The 24,295-nt window shown below is 48.7% G+C and overlaps 1 protein-coding gene across 2 annotated transcripts in view; it reads left to right on the plus strand.

Annotated features, from left to right (window-relative positions):
- Window positions 1-24,295, plus strand: part of LOC119172937 (cubilin) — a 284,534-nt gene that overhangs the window by 221,951 nt on the left and 38,288 nt on the right. For both annotated transcript variants that reach the window (XM_075893824.1, XM_075893825.1), the window contains one exon: window positions 2,823-2,953. In XM_075893824.1, coding sequence (XP_075749939.1) covers window positions 2,823-2,953 — 131 coding nt within the window. The remainder of the gene's footprint in view (window positions 1-2,822; window positions 2,954-24,295) is intronic.

Here is a 24,295-nt window from a genome sequence, read left to right on the forward strand (position 1 = left end):
GTTCTTTTTGCTGAGTCATGTGTTTACTGCTGGCACCAGGTATTTGTCTGCTGGCACCACATAACCTTTGATGACAGTGTATATTGCTATGTTTCTGGAATGTACATTTGTCTTGCGCAACGCCGTGGTTGCGTTTCTTTTTGTAGATGTGCTGGGACCAAGTTTGGTGTAGAGGTTATTTCTGGCGACACACGGCCATATGATGAGCATTAAAATACATTGGTAATAATCATTCAGAAGTTCATACAGTCCTTTATATTTATAGTGGAGGTAACAACTTTACTAAGAACTCCGGTAAATTCATGGCCTGAGCCTCTCTTTCATCGTAACACAAAATGACCAGGTCTAAGAACGGTGTGTAAGATGACCGTTAATTTGCATCATACAACGGCAAAGTCAACGACAGCAAATAAAGTTGACATTTGGGCAACACTGTGTCTGATCCCCATTCCGTGTGGGTGAAGCAGCGCATAGGATTGCAACCAAGGAAAACACAAGAAAACACTGCAGCAAGTATTGTATTCCCTAGTCGCTCACTCAGACTGAGACTTACAGATTGATCTGAGTCCGAGTGAGCAAGGCTTAGTCAACTCATATTTATACTTGCAGGCCTATGCGTGTCAGCATTGCGTCATTAACGTAGTCTGTACACGCCATGTTCATAAGCTCATATTATTTGAGATAGTACATAAGATTAATACAAAAGTGTTTACAAGACCCCGGGGGCTGACTGCACATCTTGCTGGACGCAATGTGTGGTTCAATGCCTGGCCTCTAAACAATTTTGTTTATAGCGGACCAGGGTAGTTCTTAAAGAGGCAACTGCTAATGAAACATATAAATTTCTTGTTAACTGTTCTTTTGCTTATACATAGAACTTGTCAGAAGACATTGTTTGACCAGAATATCAGCTATTTCACTGTTGCCTCTCACGAAACTCTACTTTCGCGAGATTAAATATGGTCACGGGGGTCGTGACGTGGATGAAGGCAGCAGACAGCAGGTGGATTAATAAACTGTTCATTTGGGCTGAACTTGTGGCCACATAAAATGAAAGTTAGATTACAGCGAGACACTGGCACTGGTTGTGGCGAGCAGAGCAACGGCCGTCGATCAACTGACAAGCGGCGAAGCGTGTCGCATTTATACACTTGCCATCAAATATTCTAGCGTTATCACTAGTGGCGACGTAGGTTCCCGAATAATCTGCAATGTTCATGAAGTGGGCGTAATCTTAACAAAACGATCCACTACAGCTTCGAAGCATCTCAAACATCGTATAGGCGTGGTTTGCGCTGTACGTAGTGTAACGGGATGATAACAAATTTTGAGGAAAGGAATGGGGCAATATTGTCACGTGTCTGGTGCTCAAGATGGGGGAGGTTGGACGATCAAAGGTGAAACATTTTATTGGACAAGCATGCACCTGAAAAACATTGACTAATAAGTAGGGCTGAACGTCCCGCAACCACCATATGATTATGAAAGATGCCGTAGTGGAGGGCTCCGGAAATTTCGGCCACTTAACGACACACTCAATGCAACAATAGCGTCGAGCACAATCGTCTGTCGTCAGTCTTCTTATCACTCGTGAAACACGCCGGCTTTTGTGCATTTTCATCGTACTTTACAGGAGTTGTCGCAAGTGCTAGCCTTAGTTAGAGTCAAAACTTAACTTCTTGCATGCTACGTTCAATTCTTTCAGCATTTTTTACAACAATAGGAAAGCTTCCTTTGCATTTATGTGCGGCCAACGATAGGTGGAGTTCAGGCGATGCTTGTAACGGTAGCGTAGATGTGGTGCACATGGCAATTTAGAAATTTCACGGTTTGTTTTACTTCATCAGTGTTTTAAATATTTGTGCGCAAACCTTGCGAAAATGTCATGACTAATGTACTTTCATGCAACTTAGACTGTTTTTATATATGTTTCCTCGTTACTGCGCTTAATTCCACATATGCCCCCCCCTACCCTAAAAAAACTGTCATGCGAACTTTTTTTTACATATGCTTTCTGTTATTCTCGTGCCTTACATAAGCAACAAGAACCGTGAGTGAGCACTGCTGCATTGGTTTACGTATTTATTTATTTATTTATTTATTTATTTATTTATTTATTCATTTATTTATTTGATCGATATTGGCTTATATGTGGGGTTTAACGTCCCGAAACCACCATATGATTATGAGAGACGCCGTAGTGGAGGGCTCCGGAAATTTTGACCACCTGGGGTTCTTTGACGTGTTATTTATTTATTTATTCCATGTTGTATGTATGCTACGTTTATTTTTAGATCATTGTCTTCCTTTGAAGATTTCAGTCTGCCATTGCACCTTGAACAACCTTTATAACTTTAGCTTGAAGGCTTCCTTACACTACTTACAAAATACACTTAGGGATGCTAAAATGGCATCACTCATCACTATCTAAGATTACAAGTGCCGTCGCTTTGCAAAATACCTAAAGTTATTTTGTGCATGGAATCATGTTCTGGAACATCTCTATCGAGATCAAATCTTGCATCATAAAGCTCAACGAGTATCTGATATGCCTTCAAACTCTGACCTGAACTTTCGTGCAGAAAATTAAGTCAGTTCGTAGGAAACGTTTGTGCCGTAGCGGGAACTGCGTTAACTAGAATGTTAAGGCACGTTGCCACTGCGTCCCGGTACTTCAGCAGATGTTGATATTACTTGAGTTTTGTACCAGATACCGAGTAAACAAGTTCAAATCACCAGTCCTTGAAGCAATTTCTCTGGTGAATTCCCCAAATGCGCGGTGTACAATGAAATGAGCGTCGTTCTATTCTTATTTTTGTCAGACTGCGGTGGACGGTTGAGCATTCGCGACAACATGGAGTTCATCACCACGCCGAGGTTCCCTAACAACTACCCACCAAACACCGACTGCGTCTGGATCATCGAGCCAGACGTCTGGGGCACCCAGGTCAAGGTACGAAAATATGAAGCTTTAGAAAATAGAACTGGCGTCATAGCCGGCTTATGTCCTGATACGTGCTCGTGCCATTCTTTTATAGCGATAACAGTTACGAGAAAATTTTGGACCGGTTCTTGCCGTTATGTTCCGTGTAAAATAAAAATCGAAAGCGTAGCCCCACGCGTCGTAGGTTGTACGTATAAGGCACGCGAGGGCGGCCGACGAGCGCGCCTGAAGTGAAACGAGGCGGCCATCTGTGTCGCACGAAGGGGACACGCGATCACATCGCCCCGCGCGTGTGGCAGGTCATCGATGGCTTCTCAAGCGGAGAGTAAATGCGCCACCTGTTTTATATCGAGCGAAAGATGCATGGAAGAAGCCGAAGGCAATATTGAGCGCAAGGTGACACAAGGTCGACAAGGGAGAACACAACACATGCGCTAACTTTCAACAAAATGATTTGATTGAATCGAAATTGAAGTATACATAGCGGTGATGCTCACACGCTGCCGCCAGATGTCCTGTGCGGGCAGGTACTTTCTGGCGATGTTTTTTTTAGGGATTTGCAGACTTATTATGAAAATAACAAAAAGCACTTCTCTGCACGCGACATGTAGCGGTAGCATGTGAGCATCACCACTTATATATATATATATATATATATATATATATATATATATATATATATATATATATATATATATTATGAAGTCTTGGTAGTCTGGGTTGCGACAGCGTTTAATTGAGGAAAGACCTCGCAAAACGAACGGGCAGAGCCAGTACACAGACGATGACGATGATGATGAACCAGAGTGGCAATGAGGACAAAGAGACAAGCGGATGATGGTGATTGCGATCATGCAGGGATGAGGACAATGCAAGTAACAAATGCCCACACTAATTCCCCCCACTTGGAAGCGGACATCCTGGCCGCCGTAAGTCAAAGTGACGGGGAACGTCGCGTGAAAGGTTTCATGCGACAAACGTGGACAATCTCTGTGCTGCGGTAGCGGCGGTCTGTTGGGGCGACGAGTGGTGTCACACGATAATTAACTTGAGAAGTCTGTTCTAAAACAATGTATGGGCCGATGAAGCGTGGTTGGAATTTGTCACAGAGACCAGGAGTGCGAATAGGTGTCAAAAGCAGCACCTCGTCACCAGGTTGGAAAGACACAACGCGGTGGGATTCGTCATAGGTGATCTTTCGCTCGTGCTGTCTCGCTTCAGTATTGATGCGAGCCTGATGGCGAGACTGAGCCAGGCGGGAAATGTATTCTTCGCTAGAAGACTGACACGAATTCCCATGGCTGCTAAAGAAGGAGACGTCGAGAAAGGTAGTCGGGGTGCGTCCGTACACGAGGTAAAACGGTGAGTAGCAAGTTGTTCGCTGAACGGCGGTGTTGTAAGCGAATGTCAGGAATGGTAAAAGAGTATCCCAGTTTTTGTGGTCGGGTTGGACGTAAACGGCTATCATGTCTGCAAGGGTTCGGTGAAATCTTTCTGTGAGACCATTTGTCTGAGGGTGGTAGCTTGAAGCTGTCTTGTGAGTAGTTCCAGAAGCGCGGAGTACTTCATTTACCATTTGTGACAGGAACATTTTGCCGCGATCACTAAGCAGTACACGAGGAGCCCCATGACGCAGTATTATTGCGTGAAGAATAAAGTCTGCAACTTCCACAGCTGAGCCTGTAATAACAGAGGAAGTCTCAGCGTATCGTGTCAGGTGGTCCATGGCGGTCACTATCCATCGTTTGCCAGCAGATGTGACGGGGAGAGGCCCGTAAAGGTCAACACCTACAACCTCGAAAGGCATTGACGGGCACGGAAGTGGCTGTAGAGGTCCAGCAGGTGCAGACGTGGGGAGTTTACGACGCTGGCATGGGTAGCAGGAACCGACGTACCGCGCTACACTAGAAGAAAGGCCAGGCCAGTAATAACGACATCGAATGCGGTCAAGAGTTTTTTTTAAAACCAAGATGACCAGCAGTCAAGTCGTCGTGGAAGGCTTCGAGCACCTGAAGTCGAAGAGAGCGTGGCAGTACAGGAACCCAGCGCTGACCGTCAGGGTGGTAGACGTGGCGGTAGAGAACCCCATTGTCCAGCTTAAAGTGCAGGAGTTGACGACGGAGTCGCGCGTTTGGTGGATGAGAAACTCCCGAAAGGTGGTCCATCATGCGTCTGCAGTATGAATCGGACCGCTGGTTGGAGATAAATGTTGCCTGGTCGTCCGAAAAGGGTTGCGTTATTGATGCGAGCGTATGAACTTTGGTAGATGTGGCGTTTGAGTTCTCACCAACGCTGATATGGGTAGTTGGAAGCGGGCAACGAGATAAAGCATCGGCGTCTCGATGTTTTCTGCCTGACTTGTAAGTTATGTCAAAGTCGTACTCCTGCAAGCGTAGTATCCACCGACCCAAGCGTCCGGACAAGTTTTTCAGTGTAGAAAGCCAGCATAAGGCATGATGGTCCGTAACGATTGTGAAGTGACGGCCGTGGAGATAGGGACGGAACTTCTGGACCGACCAAACCACAGCCAGACACTCTTGCTCAGTTATAGTGTAGTTCTTTTCAGCAGGGGTGAGTACGCGACTGGCATATGCAACAACTTTCTCTAGGGAAGACTTGTCACGTTGTAGAAGAACGGCTCCTATACCAAGGCCGCTAGCGTCGGTATGAAGGATAGTCGGTGCGGCTTCGTCAAAGTGGCAGAGCAGAGGTTCAGACGTGAGTGACCGCTTTAACAGCTCGAATGCCGTTTCACATTCTTGAGACCACAGAAAGGGGACGTTCGAAGCGAGTAGTTGGTGTAATGGAGCAGCAATAGAAGCGAAGTTCTGGATAAACCGGCGAAAATAGGAGGCGAGGCCAAGGAAACTGCGAAGGTCCTTTGGTTTTTCGGGACGTGGAAAGTGAAGGACTGCAGAAATCTTGTCAGGGTCGGGCCGGATGCCATCTTTGTTAACGACATGTCCTAAGACCTTGATAGATTTGCTAGCGAAAGAGCATTTCTTAGTGTTTATTTGAAGCCCGGCGCCGGCAAGGCACGTCAGAACTTGATCCAGTCGTTCTAGGTGCTCAGGAAACGTTGACGAAAAGATAATAATGTCGTCCAGGTAGCACAGGCAACTTTTCCATTTCAGACCGCGCAGCACGGTATCTATCATGCGCTCAAAAGTCGCGGGTGCGTTGCAGAGCCCGAAAGGCATCACGTTGAATTCATATAGCCCGTCGGGGGTTGCAAACGCCGTTTTATGCTTATCGTCTTCATGCATGGGAATCTGCCAGTACCCAGAACGCAAGTCGATGCTTGAAAAGAATTCCGCGCCTTGTAGGGAATCAAGGGCGTCGTCAATGCGTGGCATAGGGTACACGTCCTTGCGTGTGATCTTATTGAGCGCCCGGTAGTCCACGCAAAAACGCACAGAGCCATCCTTTTTGCGGACCAAAACAATGGGAGACGACCAAGGGCTAGATGAAGGACGGATGACTTCCCGTTTAAGCATGTCCGCAACGTTTTCTTCTATAATTTTTCTTTCAGTCAGAGACACACGGTAGGGTCGGTGGTGTACGATAGATGTCCCAACAGTTTGAGTTCGATGTGCTGTAGTATTAGTGCGGCCCAGCTTAGACGAGCAAATGTCGAAAGAATTTGCATGTTTCTGTAACAATGCGAGCAGCTGCTGCCTCTGTGAATATGTCAATTCGCTGCTGATAGTGGTGGTAAAGGCGGAGGAAGAAACATGCTCACCGAGGCAAGGCTCTTTGGATGCGATGGCCTGAAGTGGCGTGACAAATACAGGCTCGAAGTCAGCAACATGGGCCACAGTAGTGCCCTGTGGCAGTAAGATCTTCTCCGGTGTAGAGTTGACAGCGGTGACAACTGCCGAGCCATTGCAAAAACGAACGACACCGGACGGAAGAACTATACCTTTGCGAACGCAAAGTGGTGACGGTGAGACCAATACATCCCCGTGATAGATGTCGTTGGACGTAATGCTGACAATTTGCCCTTGTAGTGGCGGCAGTTCGATGTCTTTCGCAGCGACCAGACGAAGTGGCTTCTGATTGTCGTCGTCAAGCATGTAGTCCGTGTCAGCGAGGTGAACGACGCGTTGTCCACAACAAATCGCCGCGGAAGCAGATGATAGAAAATCCCACCCTAAAATTAGTTGGTGAGAGCAGCGGGACAGGACAGCAAACTGGACATGATGGCGGATGCCGTCGATGAAAAGACGCACAGTAGAAAACGCGGAAGGGCGAATGACGTTCCCCTGGGCAGCAACTAATGTGGGGCCATCGTAAGGCGTCATTACTTTCCTTAAACGTTCACACAAATCAGCACGTATCACAGACAATGTCGCACCTGTGTCCACCAAAGCATCGACTCGCACTCCTTCCACTTCCACAGAAACCATGTTACACGGGCCCGATGGAGGAATTTCAGTTCTGATTCCGAATGCAGTTTTTCCTCCACAAACTGCATCACTTAGTTTTCCGAATGAATTTCAGAGGTGAATGAGGCGGGCCGAAGTGGAGAAGTGGAACGGCGGAAGGGCGAAGGCGAGCGGCGTCTCGTGTTTCGGCTGTTTCGTGGTGCAGTCGATGCAGGAGGAGATGGAGAACGGTGCGGGGGAGACGAATAACGCCGACCTTGATAAGACGCCCCGGCGTACAAATCCCGTTCACGCACGTCGTTCCGACGCTCATCTTGCTGGCGCTTTCGGCAGAAACGAGATATGTGGCCGCGATAGCCACAGTAGTAGCAAACAGGGCGAGACGAGCGCCACGGTGGGGAATAGAAGACATTCGGGGCACCTGTAGATAGCGCGGTCAGGTGGGCCGGAGGGTCAGGGGGTACGGAATGGTAGTTGACCGGGGGAGCGGCAGCAACTGACGCGTAGGATGGACGCGGCAATGTCGCGTGGGCGTCGCTGGGAGGCACGGCAGCAACTTCAGGGTACGTGGGTATGGGGCGTAAAGTATGTGGCTGTACGGGCGCAGAGCCAGTCAGGGATGTAAGTTCCTCCCTGATGATGTCACGTAAGGGCATTCCCGAAGGCTGTGTAGGTCGTGGTGTAGGAGGTGTGAAGCCCATGGACCGCAATTCTTCGCGTATAATGTCCCGGATGAGGTCGCGCAGGTGGCCATCTGACGTGGAGTGGTGGTCGCCAATGTCTGGTTGGAGGCGAACGGAGTCCAGCGCATCAAGGCGCTGGCATGTCGTCACGACATCAGCGATGGTAGCTGGGTTTTGCACAGCGAGTGCATTAAAGGCAACAGGCCCAATGCCTTTCAATACGTGGCGCACTTTGTCCGATTCCGGCATGGATTGATTGACACGCCGGCACAGTGCGAGGACATCCTCGATGTATGATGTGTACGATTCACCGGGATGTTGTCGGCGAGTATCAAGTGTCCTCTTCGCGACGGCGGATAGAATGTCCGGGGTGCCAAAAACGTGTCGCAGCTGCTGCTGGAAGGTAGCCCAGTCGGGTAAGTCAATGACGTGGTTAAAATACCATATCTTTGCGACTCCGGTCAGATAAAATGGGACGTAACGCAGTTTGGCGGCCTCGTCCCACCGATTAGCGACACTTACGCGGTCGTAGTCGTCGAGCCAGTCTTCTACGTCTTCTCCACGACGACCAGCGAAGAGCGGGGGTTCCCGCTGATGTCCGTGTATGTAAATAGGAGGGGCAGCTTATCGGTGCATGGTTGATGACATGAGCGCCGGCAGGCTCGGTCTGGGACATGCTGCCTGACAGTGGGCGCAATCGGCGGCCTGAACGAAGCTCCAGCGGGTAGAGCGGGCTGCGGGAGGTAAGAGGACCGAAAATCCACCTCCACCACGTATGAAGTCTTGGTAGTCTGGGTTGCGACAGCGTTTAATTGAGGAAAGACCTCGCAAAACGAACGGGCAGAGCCAGTACACAGACGATGACGATGATGATGAACCAGAGTGGCAATGAGGACAAAGAGACAAGCGGATGATGGTGATTGCGATCATGCAGGGATGAGGACAATGCAAGTAACAAATGCCCACAATATATATATATATATATATATATATATATATATATATATATATATATATATATATATATATATAAGTGGTGATCTCAATATTATTGTGTAAAAACAAGGAGGAAAAAACGAGCCCTTGGGTATACACTTTTTTTCATATATACATATATATATATATATATATATATATATATATATATATATATATATATATATATATATATATATATATATATATATATATATATATATATATATATATATATATATATATATATATTCATGCTTCACTTGAAACAACCCATTTTGTGTAAAGCTAGAGCAAAGGTTATAGCTTCTCTTATCGTCCTTATGTCTATTTGCGCTAAATATTGCATAATGTCTTTGATATCTGGTGTTTAACATCCCAAAACCACCATATGATTATGACAGACATCGTAGTAGAGGGTTCCGGAAATTTCGACCACTTGGGGTTTTTTTTTTTTTAACGTGCACCCTTGCGTAATGTCTTACCGACAAGGCCCAATTTCTCCCCTATAGGGGCCGAAGACCAAAGGCTGGATGCGCCTGAAAGGAAATGTGCACTTGACTTGTAAGACGTGGTCGCCTCTGGTCGTGCGCGCCGTTTCTCTCCAGAAGAGACGAGTATACTTGTCCCTTCTGAAGAGGCACGGCGCTGTATGAGACGTACCATACGTGCTGTGCTTTCACTGCTTCACGTTGAACCGACAGCATGATAACCTCTTCACTCACTGGAGCGGCCGTTTCCGCTAGACCAGCATTTCGTAGTAAGGCCCGCTCGATCCTGGTCGCGGTGGTCGGCACCTCGATGAGGTGAAACGCTAGAGGCCCGTGCAATCTGCGATGTTAGTGCACGTTCAACAATACCAGATGGTCAAAATTTGCTCTGCCCTCCACTACGACGCACTAAAATTAATTTCGTGGTTTTGGGACGCAATGCTAACTTCTTAGAACATTCCACTTTGTTGTCGTTCCTTCAGTGCTGCGGCGAAACTGGGACTTCTCTCACAACAAGCAGGTGGGTGGCACGACTAGCAGGCTTTCCACACGCACAGTTGTCATTGATTGGATGCTTAGGCACGTGTTCAACAAATGGTCATCTTATAACTTTCCAGTGGATTCCCGCTCATTGCGGCGTGATGGGAAACGAAGAGGCAGACGCTGAAGCTAAAAATGCCTTAAGCAATGCCCCTGAAGTACGCATTTCGTTTTCACGAGCTGACACGAACGCCCTGCTTCGCTGCGTGATGCGCAGCTACACACTTCAGCACTGGACCAAACCGGAACGGCGACACAAGCGACTTCACAAATGGGATTCGGAAATGAGGTTCCGCATGCCCCCTAAATTGAAACGGCAACACACAAGTATGATCCACCGCATTCGTCTTGGTGTAGCGTACACCAGACGTTACGCACATATCATCGGTCGCAGTGACACCGGTCCTAATTGTGAACACTGTGATGTGCCAGAAACGCTTGAGCACATATTTTGTGTCTGCCCAGCATACGCACGTGAACGACAAACACTGATTTCTTCTACTGAACTATATCGCAGTAGGTCATTAACTGATGAGACCATGTTGGGCCCTTGGCCAGACACCAACAGTGCAACTGCGGTCACAAGAGCAGTTATAACTTTTTTGGAAACAACTGGACTATTTGCGCGGCTATCAAATGTGTCTCAGCTAGAAAGAACACTACATACTCACCGCTCTATCTCACCATCGTCATTCATTAATCTTTCTTTTCCCCTTTCCCTTCCCCCAGTGTAGAGTAGCAGGCTAGAGCAAGCTATCGCTCAGGCCGACCTCTCTGCCTTTCTGTAAATAAACTTACCTCCTAACCTTAGGCACGCATTTGAAGTATGTCAATGAAGGCTGTGAGGAGCGGAGCCGTGTGGTGGGCAGCAAACCTGCTGCCTCCAACAGAGTAAATACGATGTGTGTGTGTGTGTGTGTTTGTGTGTGTGTGTGTGTGTGTGTGTGTGTGTGTGTGTGTGCGTGCGCGTGCGTGTGTGTGTGTGTGTGTGTGTGTGCGTGTGCGTGCGCGTGTGCGTGTGCGTGTGCGTGTGCGTGCGCGTGTGCGTGCGCGTGCGCGTGCGCGTGTGCGCGTGCGCGTGCGCGTGCGCGTGTGCGTGCGTGTGTGTGAAAGAGAGAGAGAGTGAATATACGGCAGTGTTATTTGTAAGCAAAGCGCCTATTACTGTTCCGCATTGCCGTACGTGCTCATGAAGAATGCAACAGTAGCTGGAGCTACTTCGTGATCGGGAATCCACTCATTTGCACAGTGCACAGCGAAAGAGGAAAAACGAAAGGACACGACAGCTCCACTGGTGCAGTATGCTTTCATTTGTTCTCCTTCATTGTGCGCAGTGCAAATGTGTCAAATACAGGACTTTTTTTAATACGAATATCACTGGTCCATTAGTCATATTACACTTACAAGCAACCCTTATCAAGCAAGTTGAACAAATAAAACATAAGCAAGGAACAAGCGGCGTGTTTGAAGAAACGTTGCAAGAAATATTACATGAAAAGTGCGTTCAAACTGTGGTGAGTACGCTTTGAGTGGAGGTAATTACGGATACCTATCTCACGTTACAGGGCTAAGACGCAAAGCTCTTCCTGAAAAATTTGGCAGATCCCACATACAGAGGGAATCAATGATATGCGAACCACAACTGAGGAAGGTTGATTTCACTTTAAAATGAGCACAATGTTATACGAGGCGGAGGTAAATTACGCCGTACTTGACTTCCATGCCATGACTATTACATTTGGACGTGTCATTTACATTCGTCATCTATTCACGTCACCTGATACCAAAATTTGTATGTATGAAGCTAGTGAAACGACCGCGACTGGGCTATGAGCGTACCATGTAGTCTATCATGGCATGACACGCAAGCCATGATTATCATGTTTGGACGTGTCATTTACCTTCGTCGTCCATTCGCGTCATGCAATACCTAATTCGGCATATGTGAATCAGCATATTTGCGCAGCGCAGGACTACAAGTAGTTACGACGTAACTTCAGGAGAAGAGACAAGGACAGAAAAAGTGCTGACTTCAACTGAAATTTTATTAGCGAAAAGGCTGGAAATATATACTCGTGACAGAACATCACTGCGCAAACGCGAAACCTATTGCATCACAGCAAGATAATCATCACCTCATTACATGGTTACAACGCTACAGCTCAGCACAAGTTGGCAATCTATTGTGTCAAAGCCAGAAACTCGATTTTTTTTTTTAGTCAGAGCAAGCGAAGGCATGCTGATACATCGTTTTCGCTAATAAAATTTCAGTTGAAGTCAGCGCTCTTTCTGCCTTTGTCTCTGCTTCTGTAGTTAAGTCGTAACTACTCGTAGTCTTGCGCTGCGCAAATATGTTGATTCCCAATCACCAACTACCTCAAGCATCTGTCTTATCGGTATATGTGGAGCTCATAAAACGGCCGGGAGCGCATCATGAGCACGGCATATAGTCATGTTGTTACATGACATGCATGTCATGATTATCATGTTCGCACCAATCACATATCTTCGTCATTCATTCAAGTTCTATAATACCAAATTTGGAATATGTGACGCTAGCAAAACGGCCGCGAGCGCTTCATGAGCGTGGCATGTAGTCATGTTGTTACACGACACGCATGTCATAATTTCCATGTTAGGGTCTGTCGCTTGTGTTTGCCATGCAATCATGACATGCCATACCAGTCTTGCAACATGTCATGTGAACGCAACCACCGCAATACCTGCAGGATCATTAAATGTAAATCATGATATTCATGACATACATGTCATGATTTTCACGTTATGACTAGTCAAATATGTTCTTCATACAGTCACGTTACGCCATACCAAGTTTGGTATCTATTATCTATTATTTCGACACTATTATCGAAACGGCCCGGAGAACTGAATGTCATAGGCGGCTAGATAGATAGATAGATAGATAGATAGATAGATAGATAGATAGATAGATAGATAGATAGATAGATAGATAGATAGATAGATAGATAGATAGATAGATAGATAGATAGATAGATAGATAGATAGATAGATAGATAGATAGATAGATAGATAGATAGATAGATAGATAGATAGATAGATAGATAGATAGATAGATAGATAGATAGATAGATAGATAGATAGATAGATAGATAGATAGATAGATAGATAGATAGATAGATAGATAGATAGATAGATAGATAGATAGATAGATAGATAGATAGATAGATAGATAGATAGATAGATAGATAGATAGATAGATAGATAGATGCGCTCTTGGCAGCCGAAGTTCGCTAAGATTGGATTGGATGAACTTTTATTTGGTCCTCCAAAACACAGATCACTGTGTTGCGGGCAGCTCCCACGTGGGGACTGAGATGCCAAGCTCCTCAGCCGCCTCGCGAGCTTGTTGGACAGCCCAGAGCTGATCTGCCAAGGATGACCTGCGGATTGCCGCCTCCCATCTGGCAGAGTTGATGTTCGATAAATGAGCGAATTTGGTGCACTTCCAGAGCATGTGTTCTAATGAAGCTATTTCCCCACAATGTGAAGCTATACCACAATGGGTATAGGTCAGGGTACATGATGTGTAACATTTTCAAAGTAGGATACATCCGCGTTTGCAAAAGCCTTAATGTAAGTGCTTGGGGCCGGGTTAGATTTTTGTGAGGTGGAGGAAAAATCCTTCTAGACAGGAAGAAATGTTTAGTGAGCTCGTTATATGTTGTAAGAATTTCTCGGTTATCCCCTTCACCGGTAGAACGCATCCCCGGGGAGGCGCGGTTGGAGAGTTCTCACGTTGCCTCGTGTGCTGCTTCATTGAGATTGGGAGGGGAATCGTTGATTTGCCCAAGGTGAGCTGGGAACCAACTCAGAAGATGATGCGTTATGTTCTTGCCTTGCAGTATTCTCAGCGTTTGTTCAGAGACCGTCCCCTTGGCGAACACCCGTAGTGCTGCCATGGAATCACTGTAGACGACTTCAATGTTATCCATCTTGAGTGCTAAGGCGATGGCCACCTGTTCCGCAATGATTGGGTATTTCGTCCTGACCGTCGCATAGTTGACTACATGGCCAGCCCCATCGACCACCACTGCCACAAACGCTTTCCCATTGGCGTAGAAAGCCGCGTAAACAAATACGACCCCTCGTTCCTCGTTTGAGACTTGACGAAGTATAGTCCTGGCCCTCGCTACTCTTCTTCCGACGTTATGTTCTGGATGCATGTTTCTTGGTATAGGAGACACCATGATATTCTCCCTGATGTTGTCGGGGATATCATTGTAATTGCGTCTGATTGCCATTGGGTGTTAGCCCAGCTCCTGCAGTATCCTTCTCCCCGACCTTGTTGTAGATAACCTTGCAAACTGTGCTCTCTCTTGGGCTTCTGCTAGTTCTTCGAGCGTGTTGTGAATGCCAAGCTCAAGCAGACGCTCGGTGCTGGTATGTATGGGTAGGCCCAGGATCTTCTTGATAACTTTCCTGAGGAGCACATTCAGTGTTTCGGACTCTGCTCTTGACCAGTTGGGTATTGCTGCCTCGTACGTGAAGTGGCTTAGAACAAACGCTTGCATCAACCTGATGAAGTTGTCTTCCTTGATCCCATTTCTTTTGTTGGCCACTCTGCGTATGAGGTGCACCGCACTGTCTGTTTTCCAAGTTAACTTGGCTATAGATTTGCTGTTGGCGCCGGTAGACTCTATCAGCATGCCCAGGACTTTGATGGAGTCAACCCTCTGGATGGCATCCCCTTGATTTGTATGGAGGTGGATGTCTATCTGGTTTAACGGCTTCCATCCCCTGGGCTTCGGTCCCCGGCGTGCAGTCCGATACAGTAAAAGTTCTGACTTACTCGAGGAGCACTTGAGCCCGGAAGGATGAAGGTACTCTTCTACGGTGTCAATCGCCTCTTGCAGAGCGCTCTCAATCTGCCCCTCGCTTCCACCTGTGCACCAGATGGTAATGTCATCTGCGTAGATGCTGTGCTTCAATCTTTCAATGCTCGATAATTTCTTTGACAGTCCAATCATGGCAATGTTGAACAGCATTGGTGAAATCACTGCCCCTTGCGGCGTGCCCCTTGCTTCTAGTTTGATTGCTGCTGTCTCAATATCTGCAATCTTCATCACGGCTTTCCGATCTGAAAGAAAGAACCATACGTAGTCATAGAAGGATTTCCCCAGATTAAGCTTGGAAATTGCTTCAAGTATGAATGAGTGGTGGATGTTGTCAAACGCTTTTTCTAGATCTAGGCACAAAATGGCTCTCACGTCTCTGGTTTCATTGTCGATGACCTGGTGTTTGATAAGCTTCAGTGCATCTTGTGTGGAAAGCCCTACCCTGAATCCAACCATATTGTGTGTATATATGTCGTTATCTTCCAAGTACTTGTTTATCCTGTGCAGTATGGCATGTTCTGCAACCTTGCCGATACATGATGTCAAGGATATTGGCGAAGTTCGCTAAGAAATCCTTCGCATTTAAAATTAGAGATGCAGCTGTTTTTGTATATGGTATCAGTGGACGCTCTCGTTGCAGATCTCAGTGATGACGTCATCGGCGACTGCTTCATGGCGAGAACTAGTCTGGCGTTTTGAGTGGCCGCCGCGGAACCTGTCGTCTCATGTTCGTCGTTCCCTCCTCCTCGTGCAATTCTCGTTATCGCCATTGTTCATGCAACTCCGCGTTTGCTCTCTGTCGTCCTCGTTCGCTCTCTCGGTTACGCCGATGGCGACGCCCTCCAACGCAGAAACGGGCACTTATCAGCTGAGCCCATGGAGGAACGAATAAACTGCTAATCCCAAAAGTACACTTCGCGGCAATTCTGATTGACATTGAAGCAAAGGCTAGCGGGCCAAATCGCGTGCTTCCTGTCGCCAGAGATTGTAGTTTCACAATAGCACCCGTATCTTCAACGTGAAATATACAAGTTCCTGCTTTATTTATTTATTCGAGGCAGGGCACAGCTAACACCAATAAGCTATTCGTGTTACATTCAAGTTATTCCTTGTGACTTTACGTTTTTTTAACGCGTGAGAAAGTCCCGCCTTTTTACGTATACCTCAAACGCTAAGTGGTGCCTGCGCCTACATGAAACGCTAATGGTGCGCCGCCGTCACTTACAACAACGTTACGAGGCGCGCGCCAAGACGGACTAATTCGCGTAGTGCTACATGTGCAGAAGCTCCACCCCCGTAGCTTTCCCTCCAGTGCCAAGAAATGTTATCACCAGGTATAGATTGCTACGGTTGAGCTTGTCCCAGGAAAACTAGAGGCAAAATAAGTCCCACACACAAGATATTCCTTCGACCGACGCCGTCATATGTACCTATTTACACGTGCCCATGCGCAGAGCCATGCGTTTCACTGCGCGAGCAGGCACGTGGCATTGTAGACACCTATATGTTAACACAGCAGCTCGCTAAACTCCACGTTCACTCTTTTCTTCGTTCGCTTTACCGGTTGCGCCTACGACGGCAACGCATCTTAACGCAGGAATAAGAGCAGTGCTCTTAAATGAACTAGCAATCCAGGTTTACCTTCTTTTAGTCTTCGTCATTTCCGACTCCCGGCAGTAAAGCGGCGCAATATGGGTTTACCTTGAGTAACTGACGGTCACAATACAGCTATCTCATAGTACAGTACGTTGTACCGCAAATTTTCCCAGTTTTTTTTTTTAGAGGCGAAGCTTCTTAAAGGGGTACCCGTTTGTCCCTCGTCGTAGTCGTAGTGCGTAACCAGTCGTGCGCTTTGACTTGCAAGGTGGTGCCGGTGGAAGAATTCTCCTGTGCGTTGTTGAACAATAAGAAAATCGCAGCGTGCGTGATAACCAAAAGCCGAATTCTCCTGTCTCTCATTCCCAATTAGCAGCAGTCACTGGCATGTACATTGAGCGCTATCTGACAAGAAAGGGTTGCTAGGTTATACTCGCTGGGCGTAACCTCCTTGGTTTTAGAAAGCTTTAGCGAGCATTGGGCCGCATTGTGATGAATACAGGGAACTAGTATATACCATGAACTCGAGGTGGTTAAAGGTAGGAAGTAGACAAGAAGCGCAAGCCGTTAGAAAGTGTTCGTGTGCCACCTCTCGTTCAGTCCTTGGAATGTCCGCTGGATGGTGGTGCTTCTATATGCGTAATATATGATGGAAATATGCGAGATGGTGGTACGTGGAGTGTCGAATAGATGGACGAACAGACACACAGACAGTCGCAAGGACGGACGCACGCACGGATGACTGCATGGACGAATAGACGCATGGACAAATGCAGGGGCGGATGCATGAACGAACGCAGGAATGGAAGCACGTATGGACGTGCGGACGCATGGACGGACGGAAGCAAGAACGAATGGACGGATTTATGCTTCGCTATACTCTCAATCATTCACCCCGTGGATATGCTGCCATTTTTTTTTGGGGGGGGGGGGGTGGATGCGAAGCATTTTTTAGCGAGCTTCGGCGACTTTGATCGTATCTATCTATCTGCTTATCTATACAAGCCGCCTACGACTTTTAGCTCCCCCGGCCGTTCCAATGTTAGTATCGACACCGAAATTGGTATGGTAGGACATGACTGTATGACGAGCATAAGTAACTAGTCACAACAAGAAAATCAAGACATGTATGTCATGAGTGTCATGATCTACATTTCATAGTCTTGGTGCTCTTTCGGTGGTTTCCTTCACATGATATTTTGCAAAACTGGTATGGTATTGCTACGTGCCAGTGCATGGAGCTGAAGAAGACGAAGCAGATAGACTGGCACGAGCTAATCTGTGTGGCTGGCGCTGCTCGCCTAACCGTCTGTAAATACATCAGTGACTACCCCTCTGAGTCAGTCTCCTTCACGTAACATATTTGGTGGAGTTGTGCGATCCCCGTCCTCGCCACGGAACTCCGAAGCGGACGCTCACTCGCGGCTTACAACATGACCACCCAAGACTCGGCTACATCCTCTCCGGTCGCTCCCCCTTCTGCCCGACCTGTCAACCCAGCGCCCGCAACAACATTCGTGACGCTTCCCGCGCTCAAAAACCCCGGCGTGTTCTCGGGCAGCGAGGGTTCCAACGTCGACCAGTGGCTACGCCTCTACGAACGCGTCAGCGCCACTTACAGGTGGGATCCCACTCTTATGCTGGCAAACGTCATCTTTTATCTCGACGGAACACCTCGTGTTTGGTTTGATAACCACGAGCATGACATAACAAGCTGGGACAGCTTCAAGGCAAAGATCCGTGAGCTTTTTGGCAACATCTCTGGTCGTCGTGAAGCTGCGAAAAATGAGTTGTCGACTCGCGCACAATCTTCCACGGAGCCCTACATCGGTTATATCAGGCTGTCCTTTCACTATGCCGCCAAGCTGACGAAAATATGTCTGAACCTGAAAAAGTTGCCCATATCATAAAGGGTATCGCCGACGATGCGTTCAACTTGTTGGTATTCAACAATGTGTCGTCTGTTGATGCCATCATTCAAGAATGCCGCCGGTTCCAACAAGCTAAAAGCAGACGCATCTCCCATCAGTTCCAGCGCCTCCCGAACACCACTGCGACGTCCTCATGTCTCGACACATATCATCCACCAGATAACTGTGACAACTTGACGCGAATCGTCAGGCGGGAGCTTGAAGCGGCTGCTCCAGCTAAGGTGGGAACAACGTCCCCTGACCCCTCTCCGCCAATTACGTTGCCTCTCATTCAAGCAGTCGTCCGGCAGGAAATCGCCAGCTTGGGAATTCACTCTATCTCACCGCCTACCCGCACCGACTACCAGCCCCGATACACGCCTGCACGTCCCTTCCCGACCGGCTCTCCCTCAACGTTCCGTAATCCGTCCGCATGGCGAACACACGATGACAAGCCGATATGCTTCTCGTGTCACAGAATCGGGCACATTTCTCGCCATTGCAGAAGTCGCTGGGGTCCTCCTGCACAACCGTCCTCTCGTCCCTTATATGCACGTCCTGCCTATCGCCATGAGACCAACCGCGACCATTTTGCCCAGGAACCTGCTTCTGAACGCCGCTACTCCCGCTCTCCATCCCCCCAACGTCGCCAGTCTCGTTCTCCACAGCCCCGCCGACCATCTTCCCCCGCCTTCCCACGAGGTTCTCCGACGGAAAACTAAGCGTTGCAGCCCCCGGAGGTGGCGCTGCATCGCTCGGACTGACCGAAAATCCTCTTTTGACGATACCGACAAAACGGAACCTCATAGACGTACAAGTAGACGGCCTACATGTCACTGCTCTTGTCGACACCGGCGCCCAACTTTCCGTGATGACGAGTGATTTTCGCCGCAAGCTCAAGAAGGTTCTCACACGTGCGACCACCCAGTTCGTCCGTGTTGCGGATGGTGGCATAGCATCGATCGTTGGAATGTGCTCCGCTCGTGTGAGCATTGCGGATCGACACACAGTTGTTCTCTTCACCGTCCTTGATAAATGCCCCCACGACGTAATCTTAGGCCTCGACTTCCTATCCGCGCATTCTGCCCTCATAGACTGTTCGACCAGTACGCTCCGTCTACACTTGCCCGCAACAGAACCTCTTACACAACGGCCGAGTCGCCTCTGCACAACGGGACACGCGCGCCTCCCTCCACAGACACTGACCTACATAGAGCTCGTCTCAATACCACCAGTTCCCGACGGTGACTATGTTCTGACCCCTATCACCGATGTTCTCATAAGCCGTGGCATTACATTACCGCACACCATTCTGTCCGTCGCAGGAAATTCTACGTGCCTCCCAGTTGTCAACTTTAGCTTGACACCTCAAGTTTTGCCGCAAGGGATGTCTTTAGCGTTGCTCTGCACCTTAGAAGACAATGCGGTAGATGTTTTCGCGATGGCCGCCCCTTCTGAACCCCACGCTCAACATCAGTCTGCCACTTGCTCCGACAGCGCTATTACTTCGATGATCGCTTCCAACTTAACACCGCAGCAGACTGATGAGCTCCACCGGGTTCTGCTGTCCTACATCGACGTATTTGACATCAGCGGCCGTCCGTTGGGGAAAGCTACCGGTATGAGCCACCGCATAAACACTGGTAATGAGCATCCTATTCATAGGCGCCCATATCGGGTGTCGGCGGCCGAGCGTCACATCATCCAAAGTGAGGTCGACAAAATGCTCGCCAATGACATCATTGAGCCATCTTGCAGTCCTTGGGCTTCTCCTGTAGTGCTAGTCCGCAAGAAAGACGGTGCATGGCGTTTCTGTGTGGATTATCGACACCTAAACAAAATTACCAAAAAAGACGTCTACCCTCTGCCACGAATAGATGATGCGCTTGATTGCCTCTATGGGTCCCACTATTTTTCCTCCATAGACCTTCGTTCCGGCTACTGGCAGATAGAGGTAGATGAAATGGACCGTGAAAAGACGGCATTCATCACCCCCTATGGCCTATATCAGTTCAAGGTCATGCCCTTCGGCCTTTGTAACGCTCCAGCCACCTTCGAACGAATGATGGACTCCCTGCTCAGAGGATTCAAATGGTCCACATGTTTGTGCTACTTGGACGACGTCATCGTCTTTTCACCAACGTTTGAAACTCACATAGAGCGCCTCTCAGCCATCCTGGGAATCTTCCGTCGCGCTGGCCTGCAGCTCAACTCGTCCAAATGTCACTTTGGACGCCATCAAATCACAGTGCTTGGCCATTTAGTAGACGCCAACGGTGTACAACCAGACCCGGCAAAAATCAGCGCCGTCAAAAACTTTCCTGTACCACGATCTGCGAAGGATGTACGCAGCTTTATCGGACTATGCTCCTACTTCCGACGCTTCGTGAAAAATTTTGCGCACATAGCGAGGCCGCTTACGCAGCTCCTCAAGAAAGAAGTCCCGTTTTCATGGGGCTCCGAAGAGGCTTCTGCGTTCTCGACTCTCGTCGCTCTTCTCACTACCCCTCCGATTCTGGCACACTTCAACCCTGCTGCCCCTACGGAAATCCGTACAGATGCAAGTGGGCATGGCATTGGTGCAGTGCTGGCTCAGAAACAACATGGCCATGATTGCGTTATTGCATATGCCAGCCGCCTCCTATCCGCCCCTGAACGTAACTATTCGATAACAGAGCGTGAGTGCTTCGCTCTTGTATGGGCGGTAGCGAAATTTCGACCTTATCTATACGGACGCCCATTTTCGGTAGTTACCGACCACCACGCACTCTGCTGGCTGAACTCTCTGAAAGATCCATCAGGCCGCCTTGGTCGCTGGGCTTTGCGCCTGCAAGAGTTTTCCTATTCGGTGGTCTACAAATCTGGCCACCTACACCGTGATGCCGATTGCCTCTCCCGGTACCCTGTCGACGATCCTGAGGACACTGACGAGCCCACGGAGAACTTCATCTTGTCAGTGTCCGACTTCCTTAATATTGGGGAAGAACAGAAGCGTGATCCAGAGCTGCTTGACATCATCAGCCGTATGGAATCCTCCACAAATGATGCTTCCGTCCGCTACTTTGTCATTCAAAAGGGTGTGCTATACCGTCGCAATTTCCGACTAGACGGGCCCGACCTTCTCATTGTTGTGCCTAAGCATTTGCGCCGCTGTGTTCTCACCGAACTTCACGACGCTCCCACGGCTGGACACCTTGGCGTATCCCGCACGTACGAGCGCGTCCGGCGCCGTTTTTTCTGGCCAGGCCTTGCTCGTTCGGTACGCCGATACGTCGCCACATGTGACCAATGCCAACGTCGTAAGACACCATCGCTGCTACCCGCTGGCCATCTTCAACCAATTGACATACCCTCGGAACCATTTTACCGTGTTGGGTTAGACCTGCTTGGTCCTTTTCCCACATCAACATTGGGAAACAAATGGATAGCCGTTATCACAGACTACGCTACACGCTACGCTATTACGCGAGCTCTACCGACCAGCTGTGCAACCGACGTCGCTGACTTCTTGTTACGGGACGTTATATTGATTCACGGTGCGCCGAGACAGCTTCTCACAGACCGTGGCCGTACATTTTTATCCCAAGTCATCGCCGACATTCTGCGTTCTTGTTCGACGCAACACACACTGACAACCGCTTACCACCCTCAAACAAACGGCCTTACGGAACGATTTAACCGCACTTTAACAAATATGCTCGCTATGTACGTGTCGCCCGACCACCGAGACTGGGACCTTGCCTTACCCTACGCAACTTTCGCGTATAATTCATCCCGTCACGACACAGCGGGCTTTTCGCCGTTCTACTTATTGTACGGAAGAGAGCCGACTTTACCACTGGACACAGTCATCTCAGCTCACACCTCGTCCACCAGCGAGTATGCCCGCGACGCGATTGCGCGAGCCGATCATGCCCGTCAGCTCGCTCGTGCTCGGCTGATGGCGTCGCAAACCAACCAATGCCGTCGGTACGATGCGGAACATAGAGACGTACATTTCGCTCCCGGTACCCTCGTTTTACTCTGGTCCCCTCATCGTCGGCTGGGCCTATCCGAAAAACTTCTGTCTCATTACACGGGACCCTATCGTATATTGCGTCAAGTAACACCTGTCACCTACGAGATCAGCCCCATCTGCCCATCATCATCTACTATGCGGCCCAGTGATATCGTACACGTCTCGCGGATCAAGCCCTACAATAATGCGTCAGATAACGACCTTTAAAGCACCGGGACGGTGCCTCCGCCGCCGGGGGTCATGCTACGTGCCAGTGCATGGAGCTGAAGAAGACGAAGCAGATAGACTGGCACGAGCTAATCTGTGTGGCTGGCGCTGCTCGCCTAACCGTCTGTAAATACATCAGTGACTACCCCTCTGAGTCAGTCTCCTTCACGTAACAGTATGACATGACTGCATGGCGAACACAAGCGATAGACCTTAACATAAAAATCATGACATGCGTCTCATGTGACAATATGACTACATGCCACACTCATGATGCGCTCGCCGCCGTTTCGCAAGCTTCGCATATACCAAATTTGGTATTACGGGACATGAATGGATGAGCAAGATATGTGACTGGTGCAAACATGGTAATCATGAGATGCGTGTCATGTAACGACATGACCACATGCCACACTCAAGGCGCCAATACCCTTCGACGTGAACCGGCGCGTGTGCGCACTACACTCGTTTCGTCGCGTCACGCCGCGGCGATTCCACGCCAGGCGCCGATCTGCCTGCCGCATACTCACAGGCGCCCGCTACGCTGCGTCGCTTTGACGCATGCGCGTTTCATCGCGCCCTGCGTACCTCCACAACGGAGGCGTGGCCTTTATAACGAAGAGAGGCAGACGCGGTGCTCCCTGGGTAACGCCGTCGGCTCGAAATGCAGCATGTCGCATTTCGCGCCGGTTGTTGTCGGGCCGCGCCGACGGACGCCGGTCGCGTCTGGCGTCAGGCTATAGAGTGCTTGCGTTTAAACGCGATAGCGCTAAAGAGCCCGAGTCGCAGAAATTCCGGCGTCGGCGTCGGCACCCCTGGTTGTGAGCGAAAAATTGTCCGTGAGGGAAAAATCCAGAATGAAGCAAATAAAATAAAGAATAAAACTTTCGGTCTCATTGAGGATTGGACCCGAGCCTTTCTGGTGGCAAGCAGGTGTCCTACCACAAAGCCACGATGTTACGTGTGGCGGCTTCGGGAGAAAAAGACTACATAAACGCCATGTAGTGGAAGGAGTCTCCTTAAAGGGCCACTCACTAGGTTTGACAATATTGAGCTGACAAGCGCATTGCGCAGACGAGGCGTTCATGATCACGTCTGCCAAACTTTTCAACGCTACGTGCCGCGGAAATGGGTCAAATTTCAAGATGAAAGCTGCTCGCCTTCCCATATACCTGCACACGTGTAGAAAATGAGGGCATGACGTGGGCGTAGGAATGGCCCTACGTACACAGCACTGCGGTTACGTTGGTCCTCTACGTAGACGACTCTGCTCTGACGTTGTCAACAGTATACCACGTGACATGGCAAAAATTATTTAACACAACATGCGTAGTTTATGCATTTGTTGCTTTAAGAGATGAGTAAAACTTGAAATAAACAATGAGACGCAATAAAAAATTGTGCACGTTTTTCTTTACAGTTTTTCCCGTGAATTGCTACGAGATGCAGGGCTAATGTGCCAGCGTTTCACATGTGTTCGGGTCCCCGCGGTCAGCGCATTGAGCAGAAGACCACTGTGAAACGCTCCTACGCTTTCGCGCACTCGTTGGGCTAATCTACTCTACCTCGTCTAAGCCAGCGTTTCCAAACAATCCCGCAGAAACAGGCAGAAGACCACAAAATAACGCTGGTCAACAAAGCAACGCCGCTCGCGTGCACGGGGGCT

Source organism: Rhipicephalus microplus, chromosome 4, assembly GCF_043290135.1.
Source record: "Rhipicephalus microplus isolate Deutch F79 chromosome 4, USDA_Rmic, whole genome shotgun sequence".
Taxonomy (NCBI): Eukaryota; Metazoa; Arthropoda; class Arachnida; order Ixodida; family Ixodidae; genus Rhipicephalus; species Rhipicephalus microplus.